Genomic DNA, 13,531 nt, shown 5'->3' on the forward strand with positions numbered 1-13,531 from the left:
CATTTAACATTCTGTTCGTGAGTTTGTCTCACCCACTAAGCTGTAAGGTCCTTGAAAGCAAACACCGTCTTACTCACTTTCCATCCCCAGTGTCCCAGAGACTGCTGGAGTGTAGAAGGTGTGTGGTGTGTGTTTGCTGAGTGAATGACTATGACACTGAGGAACTCCACTTCGAAAGAGTTATGTCTCCTAGAAAATGTTTATAGATACAAATTTGGATTTGCTAACTGTTGCTTTTTCTTTCTTTTTGTTAGATTAACGTGACTGTGTCAGCTGGATCAGCAGCCATCCCACTGCTCCCTTTGTCAGAGGGTGCTGAGAGTAGGGAGGCATGGAGGAGAGCAAGAAGGAGATGGTGAATCGAGCTCACCTCCTCTTTGACCGGTTTGTGCAGGCCACCACCTGCAAGGGGACCCTCAAGGCCTTCCAAGAGCTCTGTGACCACCTGGAGCTGAAGCCGAAGGACTACCGCTCCTTTTATCACAAACTCAAGTCCAAGCTTAACTACTGGAAAGCCAAAGCCCTCTGGGCAAAGCTGGACAAACGGGGCAGCCACAAGGACTACAAAAAGGGGAAAGCATGCGCCAACACCAAGGTGAGGGTTTGGCTGCCCTCAGGCCTGGGATCACTGACCTAAGATTTAACCAGAAAAGAAAAGAGTTTGAGTAGAGGTGGGCCAAAGAAAAGGATTGAGTAGAGGTAGACTGGGTGAGAACTAGGCAGAGTCTAGCCACCACCTTGTATAGCAAGTCAAGCTTATACCTTGTTGAAATTTTGTGGATCCATTGCCTGTGTTCATTTGACTGTTCTGTGTGCCAGACCCTATTCTTATTCCCTGTGTTCACATATTGAACATTCAAGTTTCAGCTATCTCAGAACAACCCTAAAGTCAAGTAGGGTAGGAATTTCTTATTTTGTGAGGCTCTGTTTTGAATCTCATGCTGCTAGGAGGATGCAGGTCACTTAGCCAAAGGACTACCCAAGCCCTGTTAGCATCTTATCTGAACATGGCTTTGTGGTGCTTGCCATGTCATCTTTACAAAGCCATCATTCCATACTCAGTAACTAGTAAGGTATAGATTGTATTTGCCAACTGAGGATTGGCAGGCTTCAGACCTCTTTTCATCCATACTCCAAAGGTCTGTTTTGATAACCAAGGGCCTTGTGAACCAAAATGTTTCTTTTGCTTTCTTCACAATCTAGAGAAATAGTTTCCATGAAACAGGTAGGCCTGGGCAAAGACCTGAGATATTCAGTCACCTGTGCAGGGGTGGGTGTGAGGAAGTAGAGAAGGAACAGTACCTTTCCTGCTTTCCTCTTTATATAAGAACACCTTCTGTGAGAAGTTTGGAAAAAAGCTAGCAGGGAAATGAAGTTGTAAATGGCTTCATGACTATGTCATTAACGTCCTTTCATGAGCTTTAATTTGCCCTGTGTGGATACCTAGACACCCATCCCTGGTAGATTTGCATTTGGGTAAATATTCATCAGCAAAATTCGAGAAATTCAAAGGCCTGATTTTTGTGAGTTCTGGAGTTTTATTAAGACGAAAGAGAATTCAAAGCCAAAAGCATTGCATCTTTCTTTTGTTCTGCACATGCAATGCCAGTTAGTTAAGGTAAGTGTCCAGTGTCACCTACTTCTCTAGAATATGGACCTTCAAGACCATTTCCCTGGACTTTCAGTCTAAAGATGGTAATTTTAGAACTCTTTTCAGCACATGGAACTTTGGCTCTTGAAAATTGACTCCTGAGAATCATTGAGTGGTAGACCCATTCCAGGACTCTGATTGCCTGAACTATGTATTTAATAATGTATGTCTCTCCTTGGACAGCAATCCCCTTGACTTACAGACCTTCCAAATTGTCTCCTGCTATTGATGAAAGATGGGATGTGATTTTCAAATCGTTTGTTGAAATATGGTGCAGGCCTACAAGGCAAACGTGTGCTGGCCTTACATCCAGCACTGATGATGAAGAGTCTGATCTGTCCATAGCAATCATCAGCTTTTCTCTCGAGCATTGCAGATGCACTGCTATGACCCAGATGGGTTTGAAGGTTTCATGGTAGTGGGGAGAATAGCCCTATTTGGGGACTTTAGGGAATGAAGGTTATGAGATCATGGAACTTTTATAGAAATGTGCGCTTTCTCAAGAGGTGCTGCCTATGCCCTGAAAGCAGCTGTGTTTTTCAGTGTCTCATCATTGGAGCTGGCCCCTGTGGTCTCCGCACAGCTATTGACTTATCCTTATTGGGAGCTAAGGTGGTCGTTATTGAGAAACGAGATGCCTTCTCCCGCAACAATGTCTTGCATCTCTGGCCATTCACCATACATGATCTGCGAGGTCTGGGTGCCAAGAAGTTCTATGGCAAGTTCTGTGCTGGAGCCATTGACCATATCAGTAAGTAAAACCAGTTCTGTAAGATCCCACCCCTGCCCCCTACCCACTTGTTCAGTAGAAAGAGACAGGCAGATTATCTGAGCAATTCATACACAACAGCCCAGTTTGTTCTGATATCATTAGTATCTATTGTATAGAAAACGTACTCTGCTCAGAGTCAAAATAGCTGCCATGTGTTTGTTCTGTAACTTAGGACTCTTAGCTACCAGGGTATCTCCTATGAAGTGACTTTAGCTTAATGATTTCTTAGTTAAGTCTTGAATTATTACTGAGCACTTGCAGTGGGTGGGGCAGGCGTTGGGGCCAGGCTAGGAAACAGAGGACCGGTTTGGGCCTCGACCCTTTGGTGGTTCTTAGTCCAGTGGAAGAAGTACAAGGCATATGGGTCTCTGTCATGTGATAAGATAAATGCTCTACTAATGTAAGAACAAATGCTGTGGAGACACAGTCCTGGGGAAACCACAGTTGTAGAAGAAGCAGACTCCTAGTTTGGTCATGAATGGCAAGTCAATAATGGGATTCCTTTGATTAGGTGATTCTCATGAGGGTCTACAGCCTGGATAGCTCTTGCTACGCTCTTGTCATCGCCATGCTCTGCTTGGACCTATGCATCTCTGAGATCCCATAGAGTAAATACAGGTTAATGGAGCCAGTGATTTCGTTTTCATGACTGTTGAGTGGCCTATCTGAAAAGCAATTCAGAACAGACAGTATCTACATTATGAAGTCGAAGTCTTGTTTATTGATCATCATTAATGATTCCAGAGAAGCTTGTCAAGGAACTTTTGTTCTGAGCTCCTTCAGATGTGTCTTGTAGATATATTCAACAACTGAACCTTTTGCTGTTTGAAGCGGTTGTGCCAGTTTATCAAACAGTGGCCAAAAGCTGCCCCATTCCACTGGCAGAGGAAGCACTCTGCCCATCCATCAGGCTTTAATGTGTAAAGCATCTTGGAACCCAGTTGTCTGCAAATAGAAAGTGTGTTCTAGCATGGGATTAATGAGTCTTTGGGAGTGTGACTCAGAAGGGTGGTGGTTGTGGTAACCTGGGAAAGATGACCAAGATGACTTAGAGGAGGATTTGCATGTCCTGTGAGCAGATTACTCACAGACTGCAGGTAGGATTGGTCTTAGGAGGGGACCAAGGGTCTTTAATTCAGTGGATTTGTCTGCCTTCTGTGTGGCAGGATTTATCCTGGAGCTGAGATGGTCCTACATCAAGGGCTAGATTTTTATCTGAGTATACCTGGGGCTGCTGCCATGTCTGGCACTTGGTAGATACTCACTGGACATGGAACAAATAAATAAATCTCACTATGATAATGAGCAAGATTTTCAATCATTTTGAGCCTTGGTTTCTGCAACTGTAGACCAGTGGTGGGAGGGGCAATGACAAGAGACTAAGGTTGGATTGAGGCGTCCCCTTCTCACCCTGTAAGGATGTGTGAAAGTCAGTGAGGTAGTAGGATGAAAGAGATGCTGTGGGAATCCTGGGGAGCAGTACAGCAGCCCCTTTGTGTCAGACTGGAAAGCACACCTGTGAGCGCACATCTTCTGCCTTCTGTGGTAAGTACAGTGTCCTGTCAGGAGTGTAGATTCTGCTGAATTGTGGCTCTGACTGAATCAGGGGGAGATGGAAAGGAGAGTCTCCTATTGGCCACCATCTCATGTTGTCTCAGATCTTTTGGTGGTTTTGAACACTAACCCAAGAGGCGGGCATGGCCTTGTGTGTCTCTCCAGAACATCTCTTGCACTGAATTATATTTGCCCTTAGAAAAGAAGGAAGCTATGGAACATGACTTCAAAAATGTCTCCTGCTACAGGAGGCTTTGAGAATCTGAATAAACTCTGCATAGGTGGGCAGGTGGGAACGTGAGCAGTGACCACTGACAAGTACTCTCTTTTCAGTGTGCCCCTACTTGTGTAATCTCTTTGTTTACCCAGGTATCCGTCAGCTTCAACTAATACTTTTGAAAGTAGCCTTGATCCTAGGCATTGAAATCCATGTCAATGTGGAATTCCAAGGACTTGTACAGCCTCCTGAGGACCAAGAAAATGAACGTGAGTTGGATTGGACAAATAAGGGAGGGATTAAAGGGCAGTGAATGAGGGAGAAAACTGTAGGAATCTGCAGGTTGTTTTCAGAACTAGTTCAAGGGGCTTTTCCATTTGTGTGGCCTGTGTCTTTTGAGGAACTTTTTACTGAATGAGAAGGCCTTTGGCATAGTATTAAACATTGCAGCACTGCAACAATTGCAGTATTCATTGTAGAAAATCGTATGATGGGGACCCTTCCTTTGTGAGCCTTCTTCAAGGCTTCCTTGTTTCTGTGGGTTTGTATCCCATGCTTTTACACCTAGTGTTTTTGGCTTGGGATGTTGTGCAGTCTGCCTACCAGAATATCTAGAGATATCTTAGATATATGAATAAGGTGTGGGTAGCGACCTTCATTTTGACTTTGGTCTACAGGGATAGGTTGGCGGGCACTAGTGCACCCCAAAACTCATCCTGTATCGGAGTACGAATTTGAAGTGATCATCGGAGGGGATGGCCGGAGGAACACCTTGGAAGGTATTGGTCAATGCTGCTTTACGTGGTTCATAGCAGAGTGAAGGGTGACCCTCTTCTAACCCTGGTGTGTGAGTTTGTATCATCAGAGTCCACACTCCTAAGAGTCTGCATATGTGTGCTACCTATTCTAATTGAATAACAGGCCCCAGCCTTCCCTTAGCCAACTGGTTCTTGGGTTACTTCTTATAGGGCACTCTTGTTGGGGTGCTAGGAGACAAGCTAAACTTTGAGCAGTTGGCACTGCAGGATTAAATCTAAGTTGAATGAGCAGGTGGCTTCCCTTTTTTTTTCATGGAATCCCTAGTACTGAGTAATATTCTGGCCACTTAGATTTCAAATTGGTTATTAGTGTGTGGGAGACGTTGACTTCTTTCCTGAATTGTTATGTTCTTTGGAAGGTAAATACTTTATTTTCGGATAGAGAAGAGCTGCCCCCAGATTTTCCCATTGATCCCCACTCCCCACGTTCCCAATGCCTTCATCAACACTCCTCCTGTTTGAAGTGATCTTCCTTCTTCTCTAGCCAGCTATTGCTACCTCTGAAAATTTCTTTCCTTCCAGGATTTCGTCGCAAAGAATTTCGTGGCAAACTGGCCATTGCCATTACAGCAAATTTTATTAACAGAAATACAACAGCAGAAGCCAAAGTGGAAGAGATCAGTGGTGTGGCTTTTATTTTCAACCAAAAATTTTTCCAGCAACTGAGGGAAGCCACAGGTTGGTGTAGATGCCTCCAAAGCAATAAGGATAGAAGTTTAAATAACCACTTGTGATTTTTCTCTGGAGAGTTTGAGGGGTGGGTGGTCATTGGGGTTATTGTTGTGCTGTTTGCACTCTGCTCATTCTTCACTCCCATACTTTGTTCCTAGCGTAATGCCTTCCACATCGCTTGTCTCCTACTCCAGGATTCTTCATCCTCATCACAGTGGCTGGGCTGGGCTGCTCTGGTTTTGGTTTTTACTTATCTGTTTGTTTTAAGTGTTTGTTTTGCCTTCTACCAACTCTTCTCCAGCCCCTTCCTCTGTGCCATCGCTCTCAGTGATGGTGCTTGGTGACGTAAGCTGTTGGTTGGGAGTTCTCTGGTTTATTGAGAACCTGACTTCGGGCATTGAGTACGTAGTCTTCCTCCTGAGTTCCAGTTTGGTCTTGAAGCAAACCACATGGTAGATAGGAGTGAGATTGTCGTGTGACAGCTTTTGAATAGATTAACTTAGATATTTTGCTGCAACAAAAATGTGCAGCAAATTCCAATTCTCTGTTTTCTAGAACATGATTTCTGTCCATTGCATCTATTTTTTAGATTAATTGAATTAAAAAGTCGATAGTTCACTCTCTGTTTCCCGATATTTAGTTGTCTGTCCTGTCCTTAAGAGTCTAGGACATTTCCCTCAATTGCCTTGATGACTATCAAAGAGGTTTAACCTGAGAGCTAACCCAAACCCTCTTACTAGAGGTTAACCTTTCTTTTTCTTCCCATCTTTATCTTTCTGCTTGTCTTGATCATTGTCTTTAGGGTAACTTGGTGTGTCCAGTGAGTTAGAGAGCAGTGTCAGGGCAGACAGCTCCCCTCTTGTCATGAATTGAATGTGCTAGAGCCTCGGCTCAAGTGTCTTTTTTTAATTTTCTCTTTTCCTCCCTGGAGTTTTATAGCCCTGGTCTTGGTGGACCCATGGACAGTCTTTCTTCTGCCCTAATGTCCCTTCATTTCAGCAAACCCCTGTATGCACGCGTTTGTTTTCTGGTTACAGGTATCGACTTGGAGAACATCGTCTACTATAAAGATGACACGCACTATTTCGTTATGACAGCCAAAAAGCAGAGTTTACTGGACAAAGGGGTGATACTGCATGTGAGTGATGGCTTTCTTTCAAACCACATTTTATATTGTACTGGTTAATGTGGTCACCAAGAGAAAGAATTTTCTTGTCTGATGAGTTTTCCTGCGAGGGAATGAAAATGGCCACCTAAACTCATCTCCTGGGAACATGTACTCCTCTAATGTTTTTTAATGTAACTTTAAAAAATCTTTTATTATGGAAATTTTCAAGTGTAAACAAAAGTAGAGAGAATTGTATAATGAACCCTATGTGCCCATTATCTAACTTGGCCAGTATTGTTCCAGTAGTGCCCCAACCCACTCCCCATTCCCGCCCCTGGATTCTTTCAGAGCAAATCTCAGATATCATTTTGTGTTAAATATTTGATTTAATTTTAGGTCATTTTGTTTGTGATTGTAGTGAATTCTATCTATGACTGGTTATTGGTTGGTATTTGGTAGGTTGTCTTTTGGGAGGAGGTGATAGAGGGAAGGGAGTTTTACCCAGAAGCAATAACTGGTGTTGATGGGAGCCTGAGAATGATTGTGGTTTTACTGCAGACATGGCTGTCAGAGGTCCAGGCAACACTGACTGGACAGGGTGTATTTAGACCTCTTTATGACCTAACAATAAGGGCTTATTGTCCATCCTGAGTCAGGTGCAGCTCAGCTTCTTACCAGGTGACTCATTGTATGATGTTTCCTGAGATGATGATCTGAATATGAAGTCAGAGAACCACAGGGTGGATGGTTCCTTAGGGAGAGTTTCTTTAAGTCTTCTTTGGTCTCCTTGGTCTGAATGTGAGCACTGCTGTCCCTGTGCGATGAGATGGCTAGAAGAGGCACCATATGTGCTGATTCAAGCCTGTACAGTTCTTACCACAGACTCACAGCTGGGTCAGGGTGGTGATGAATCAAGTCACTTCAGTCTGAATTACACAACTGTGTTATCTGAGAGCAGTGTAGGGGTGAGCTGATGAGCACGTGCCTGCAGCACAGTCTCCTTCCCACCCGTGAACCCTGTATCTGTTTCTCAGCTTTGTGGTCCTTTATGTATCAGGGGAAACAAGACAAAGCAGTCTGTACAGCCCATTCTACCAAAAGCCAAGCAAGATGTATATGGTTGGATGCTTTATCAATAAGGAATGGCCACTGAGCCCAGTGGTGTGCCTTGGGACTAAGTTAAGACTTAAATCTATCATCTTAGGCAAAATTATAGTTATCAGTTGAAATTATTTAGGAATAATCTAGAATGCCAAGACCTGATTTACTTTTCCTTTTTATTCATTTTTTTAGAGGGCAAGGGCCATGCCTTCTGTGTGTGCTGCTAAATATTAAACCTATTGTGGCCACTTACTCAACGTTGAACAAACGCTGTTTCCAGGACCAACTCAAGTGTTTGTGTTTTGGCTTTTAACATCTTGTAGTGGTGGCTGAAAGTGCCATCGGGGCACTTGGAAACCTGAGGCTCCACTTTAGGAGAGTAGACTTGGCTCAGTAGCCAGGAACCTCCAAACAGAAAAGGAGTTGTCCAGTCCTTTAGGTGGAAAGCTTTTTTCTCTCATGAGCTATTCTTTCTTGGTGGGTTTCTCTGGAGCCTTTCAGAATCTTATGTGTTATTCTGAAAACCTCTCTTCCATCTTCAGTGTATTTCTTCCCAGCCCCTGGACTGCTATTGCTCCTCCCTCCACGTCTTTTTGGCACCTAAAGCTTTCGGGTTCTTCCTTAGTCCTTCATGTGGTCCCAGTTGCCAAAAGCTATTTGCTACCTGGAAGATAATGATTGCTGATAACAATATAAACGGCAAAATGCTTCTTCAGTTTACAAAGTACCATCACATAAATTGTTTTATTTGGTATTGAAAACAACCCCACGAGGTGGATGGACAGGGTCAAAGTAGTGACTTGCTCCAAGTAACTGGAAGGCTGGGACTGTGTTTTTAGGCAGCAAAGCCTGTGCTTTAGAAACAGCTTTGCTCCTTTTCTTTTTATTTTTTTAAGATTTTATTTTTCCTTTTTCTCCCCAAAGCACCCAGGTACATAGTTGTGTATTTTGTAGTTGGGGCATGTGGGACGATGCCTCAGCATGGCCTGATGAGCGGTGCCATGTCCATGCCCAGGATCCAAACCAGTGAAACCCTGGGCCGCCAAAGCGGAGGGCACGAACTCAACCACTCAGCCACGGGGCCGGCCCCTATCTTTTTAATTTGTGTAAAAGACTTACTTTGGGATATGAAATCACTTCAGGGAGAATGGAAAGGCTGTGAAACCAGGTTCTCTCTAACACAGGTAGTACAGCTCTGGGTGGCTAGGCTGGACATCCTTATCTGGGCTGTGCCATCGAGTCTCTTCTCTCTCTGGAAACAGGACTACGCCGACACAGAGCTCTTGCTTTCCCGGGAAAATGTGGACCAAGAGGCTCTGCTGAGCTATGCCAGGGAGGCAGCAGACTTTTCCACCCAGCAGCAGCTGCCATCTCTGGATTTTGCCATCAATCACTATGGGCAGCCCGACGTGGCCATGTTTGACTTCACTTGTATGTATGCCTCCGAGAATGCCGCCTTGGTGCGTGAGCAGAATGGACACCAATTATTAGTGGCTCTGGTTGGGGACAGCCTCCTGGAGGTGAGTGTTAAGGATGTCAGCACCTTAGAGTAGAGGCAATAATAATTAGGAACAAATCTGGGTATCCCGGGCTGTGAAACGAGTGTCTGCAGCGTTGTGTGGCTTAGGTAAGCAGGAGTCACAGCAGGAAGTGGGCGAGGACTGCAGGCCGCGGGGAGCCCTGTGTTCATGGGAATTCAGCAACTTTTGTGACTTGCCCTTCTCCCAGTTTGTGAAGTATAGAAGTCCAGTATCTGAACAGTTGCCAAAAACTACTCTCGAAGGTAATTTATTTTAATTCTTTGTTTTCTCTCTCCTTCATAGCCTTTTTGGCCAATGGGAACAGGAATAGCCCGGGGCTTTTTAGCTGCTATGGACTCTGCCTGGATGGTACGAAGTTGGTCTCTAGGAACAAGCCCCCTGGAAGTCCTAGCAGAGAGGTAATGGAAAGTAGCAGGGGTCCTTCTGTGAGAAAACTAGGAGTGACAGGTGGTTGGGTCTTCAGGCAGAATCCAGGCTCTTTCTCCCTTCTCTCTTTCCCTTTCTTAATTAAAGATGTTTTCATATTTAAGAGAAGAAAGGCAAAATATTATTCATAAAATCATAGAAATTTAAAGATCATCTAATGTAAGTGCTCTTCTCTTATCCCTTTCCAAGTTAAAGTTGTTACTGACAAATGGTACCTGGATCTTTGTACCACTGAGGGATGGCGTCTGATTCCTCTAAGACAGCTGCACAACCAGATACAAACAGTAGTACCTTACGTGCTCTGTCAACTAGAAACACATGCAGGGATGGAGTCAGCATGGTGGGCGGGGGCTGACTGACATCAGAGAGGAAGTTAAATGGGACTGAATTCAAAGGAAAACACTGAACTGCTCGTCACGTTTCTCAGACTCCCAAATGTCAGATATTTTGAAGCTGATTATTGCAAATGAGGTAAGACTCCTAGGATTTGCTTGCTGATGAGGAACAAATGCCGTGACCAGAAAAACTAGAGAAGTAAGATTTCCTGGGTGAAATTGGTGGTTGGTGTCATTTTAAGTCTGTTACTTAAGGTGCTCTGGGTAAATTTGGTGGGAAGTTCTTTTTTCATCTGTGATTTTCTTAAAAATTAAATATTGGCATACTTGAGAAACAAAACAGAAATTTGTTGCTTTTTAAATTAGAATCCGGCTTTTTATCCCTGCCCCCAGCAGTGTATTTGCTCTTCTAGCCCTTAGCCAGTCCAGTGCCTATGGAATCAAGGGCTGTTGTAGGATTGGAGGAAACTGGTCAAGGATGAGGATTTGTCGTATCCTTCAGATAAAATGGAAATATTGTCAAGGGAGGGGAGATGTTTGTGATGCCTGTTTATATTGTTGTGTGTTATTGCAGGGAGAGTATTTATAGGTTGCTGCCCCAGACCACCCCTGAGAATGTGAGTAAAAACTTCAGCCAATACAGCATAGACCCTGTCACCAGATATCCCAATATTAACGTCAACTTCCTCCGGCCAAGCCAGGTAAGAGCCTTCCAGTCGGTCATCTATGTCTGGGCCCATTTTCAGGGCCGATCAGACCTCTGAAGTATTGAAATGTATCTATTAATATGAAACATATACACAACACTTCTTTCATAATCCAAATAGATGCTCTCTGAATTGGCGAAAATAGGTGTTATTTCCCATCAGCAGAAGAGCCAGCTGCTGAGGCAGACAGTTGTTGAAGACAGAAATGATGGATTCCGGACTTTATCGCAGGCCTCCTAATTCAGATTGCAGGTTGTGAGGGAAGCAGCACTTGTTCACTAGTCAGGAGCTGTGACTTGCGCTGCCATCACCCACCACTCACTTGTGACTTGGACTGGTCGTTTCACTTCACCTGTAAAGGGAGGCGATAATGCCTGCTGCTCTTGGGGTCGCCATGGGGCAAGTGAGACTGTTCACTTGAAAGAACTTTGAAAGGTCAGACACTCTCTACAAGTAGAAGACATCACTGGTCTGTTTTTTGTACTTCTGTGCTATTTCTCAGAATATCTAAAGCCTTATTAGTACACTAGAGTGACATTTCATAAAGCATAATGATCCCAAAGAGCTCAGCAGTTTTCAGAAAGCAGCCCACTCAATTTATTGGCCTATGTTCTAGTGTAATTTGTTACTCACTTTCTACCTGAAGTTTACACCTTTACGCCTCTGTATTTGTGTGTGGTCCCTAAGGCGTCCATGAAGCCTGCTGCCGATGGGCAGCATTGATGATCCAACAGAGACTATCAAAGGGACTTCCTGGCTGAGTAGCTAGTTTTTAGCACAACTTATTACAGTTACTATGTATTTGCTTATATGTAGCCCCTCTGCATTCCAGAAAGGATTTAAAGGTCATCATCGTAACTCTGTCTGAACTGCCCGACCTGCTGTCCCAGTCTTTCCTCTCAGTCATTCTGCTCTCAGGTGGGAATTTGTTACTTGGTATTTGATTTTCCCTCTTTATGACTTTTTATCTTTCTTCCAGGTGCGCCATTTATATGATACTGGAGAAACAAAAGATATTCATCTGGAAATGGAGAACCTGGTGAATTCCCGAACTACCCCAAAGTTGATACGCAATGGTGAGTTCTGGTAATGGCCTTTTGAAATCCAGGTAACCTGTACAGAGAAGTCTGTACTTATTTGTTGAGCTGTCAGTGTGCACAGTACTGCGTAAGGCAGTTGTTCTCAACCAGAGGTCATTTTGCCCCCAGAGGATATTTGGTGGTGTCTGGAGACATTTTTGTTTGTCATGATGGGGGTGGCTGCTGGCATCTAGGGATGCTTCCAAACCTCCCATGTGCACAAGTCAGCTCCCACAATAAAAAATTACCCAGCCAAAAATAGCAGTAACATGGAGGTTGAGAAACCTCGGTCTAAGGTGTTATGAGAGTGTAGAGAAATCAGATACCAATGCTGTTGAGAGAGACAGGGAGAATGAGCACACACATGCCAACTAAGGTTTTTATGGAAGAAGCCGTAGCATTTTAGCTAAGTACTACAACATTGTTATGATACAGTGATGGAAATAAAGGCCATTCCATATTTTGTGTTCATTGAAGGGCCCCTGAAGATTTTTTTAAAAGGAGCGTGACATGAGTATACCTGATCAGCTACCTGTAAGATAGGATGGAGAAGGAAAATGCCAAAGGCAGGGGCCTAGTTGGAAGTACGTTGCAATAGTCAAGCTGAAAGTGGTGGAGCCTCAATCTGGTGTTGACACTGAGGATGGAGAAGGGAAAAGGCAGTGGAGCAAGAAGAACTGTGACTTTGGGGCCAGGTGCACCTGGGTCCCAGTCCAAGCTCTGCCATTTGTGAATCGCGTGGGCTTGAACAGGTTATGTAGCATCTCTGAACTTCGGTTTCCTTGTCTATGAAACAGGGGTAACAAATATCCACCTCACATTATAAGCATTCTGTACTGCAATGCCTGGCATATAGTGAGTGGTCAAAAACGGCAGCCATTTTGTCAATGCCGGTATTAATTATGTGAGAGAGAGAATATTAAGGACCCAGAATCAAAAGGCATTGGCAGCTTGGTTGTGCTTTGGGTCAAAAGGTAGTTGTGAATCGTGCTGCCATCAGTCTGAACAAGGAAACGGGAGAGTAAAAACGTTCCAGTTCTGCTTTGACAGTCTGAATTTGATATGCTCTTGGGCTATCAAGATGAATATGATGACCAACAGGCAGTTGGAAACATTTTTGTCTTTCTCTGTTAGGATCTCTTCTCCTTGAAAGTAGAGAATGTATCTTTGTTCACTATTATTTTAGAGCCTGGAATATTGAAGTTGCCCAATATGTATTGGATTGATGAATATACAGACTTAGGAGACATCAGAATAGAGTTAATTTCTGAAGCCAAGAGATTTACAATGATGACACCAGGATGACACTGTATAGTTTCAAAATACATTTTCACTGAAAGACTTAAATGAAATAGGGTTTTTATGATATGCGGTTTTTATCTTATGTTCACAAATTACTAAATGACTTAGTCCGAGGTTAAATATTTTCAGCTGCCTAAACTAAGGTAGCAGACTTTCTTGGTCACAAATACAAGTTCACAGATTCTTCTGAATGCTCCATATCAGAGCTTTTCTGATGCTGTAAGACAAACGGATTTTCATAAAAGCTC

The 13,531-nt window shown here is 43.7% G+C and overlaps 1 protein-coding gene across 50 annotated transcripts in view; it reads left to right on the forward strand.

Moving 5' to 3' along the window:
• Nucleotides 1–13,531, forward strand: part of MICAL3 (microtubule associated monooxygenase, calponin and LIM domain containing 3) — a 199,541-nt gene that overhangs the window by 86,356 nt on the left and 99,654 nt on the right. For all 50 annotated transcript variants that reach the window (XR_011539934.1, XR_011539932.1, XR_011539933.1 and 47 more), the window contains exons 2-11: nucleotides 255–595; nucleotides 2,195–2,402; nucleotides 4,347–4,463; nucleotides 4,872–4,973; nucleotides 5,535–5,690; nucleotides 6,722–6,822; nucleotides 9,156–9,413; nucleotides 9,717–9,832; nucleotides 10,770–10,896; nucleotides 11,882–11,978. Coding sequence is in view for 45 of the 50 variants with exons in the window: in XM_070618878.1 (XP_070474979.1) it covers nucleotides 332–595; nucleotides 2,195–2,402; nucleotides 4,347–4,463; nucleotides 4,872–4,973; nucleotides 5,535–5,690; nucleotides 6,722–6,822; nucleotides 9,156–9,413; nucleotides 9,717–9,832; nucleotides 10,770–10,896; nucleotides 11,882–11,978 (1,546 nt within the window). In the remaining 5 variants the exon portion in view is untranslated. The remainder of the gene's footprint in view (nucleotides 1–254; nucleotides 596–2,194; nucleotides 2,403–4,346; nucleotides 4,464–4,871; nucleotides 4,974–5,534; nucleotides 5,691–6,721; nucleotides 6,823–9,155; nucleotides 9,414–9,716; nucleotides 9,833–10,769; nucleotides 10,897–11,881; nucleotides 11,979–13,531) is intronic.

Source organism: Equus przewalskii, chromosome 5 (assembly GCF_037783145.1).
Source record: "Equus przewalskii isolate Varuska chromosome 5, EquPr2, whole genome shotgun sequence".
In the NCBI taxonomy this organism is placed as follows: domain Eukaryota; kingdom Metazoa; phylum Chordata; class Mammalia; order Perissodactyla; family Equidae; genus Equus; species Equus przewalskii.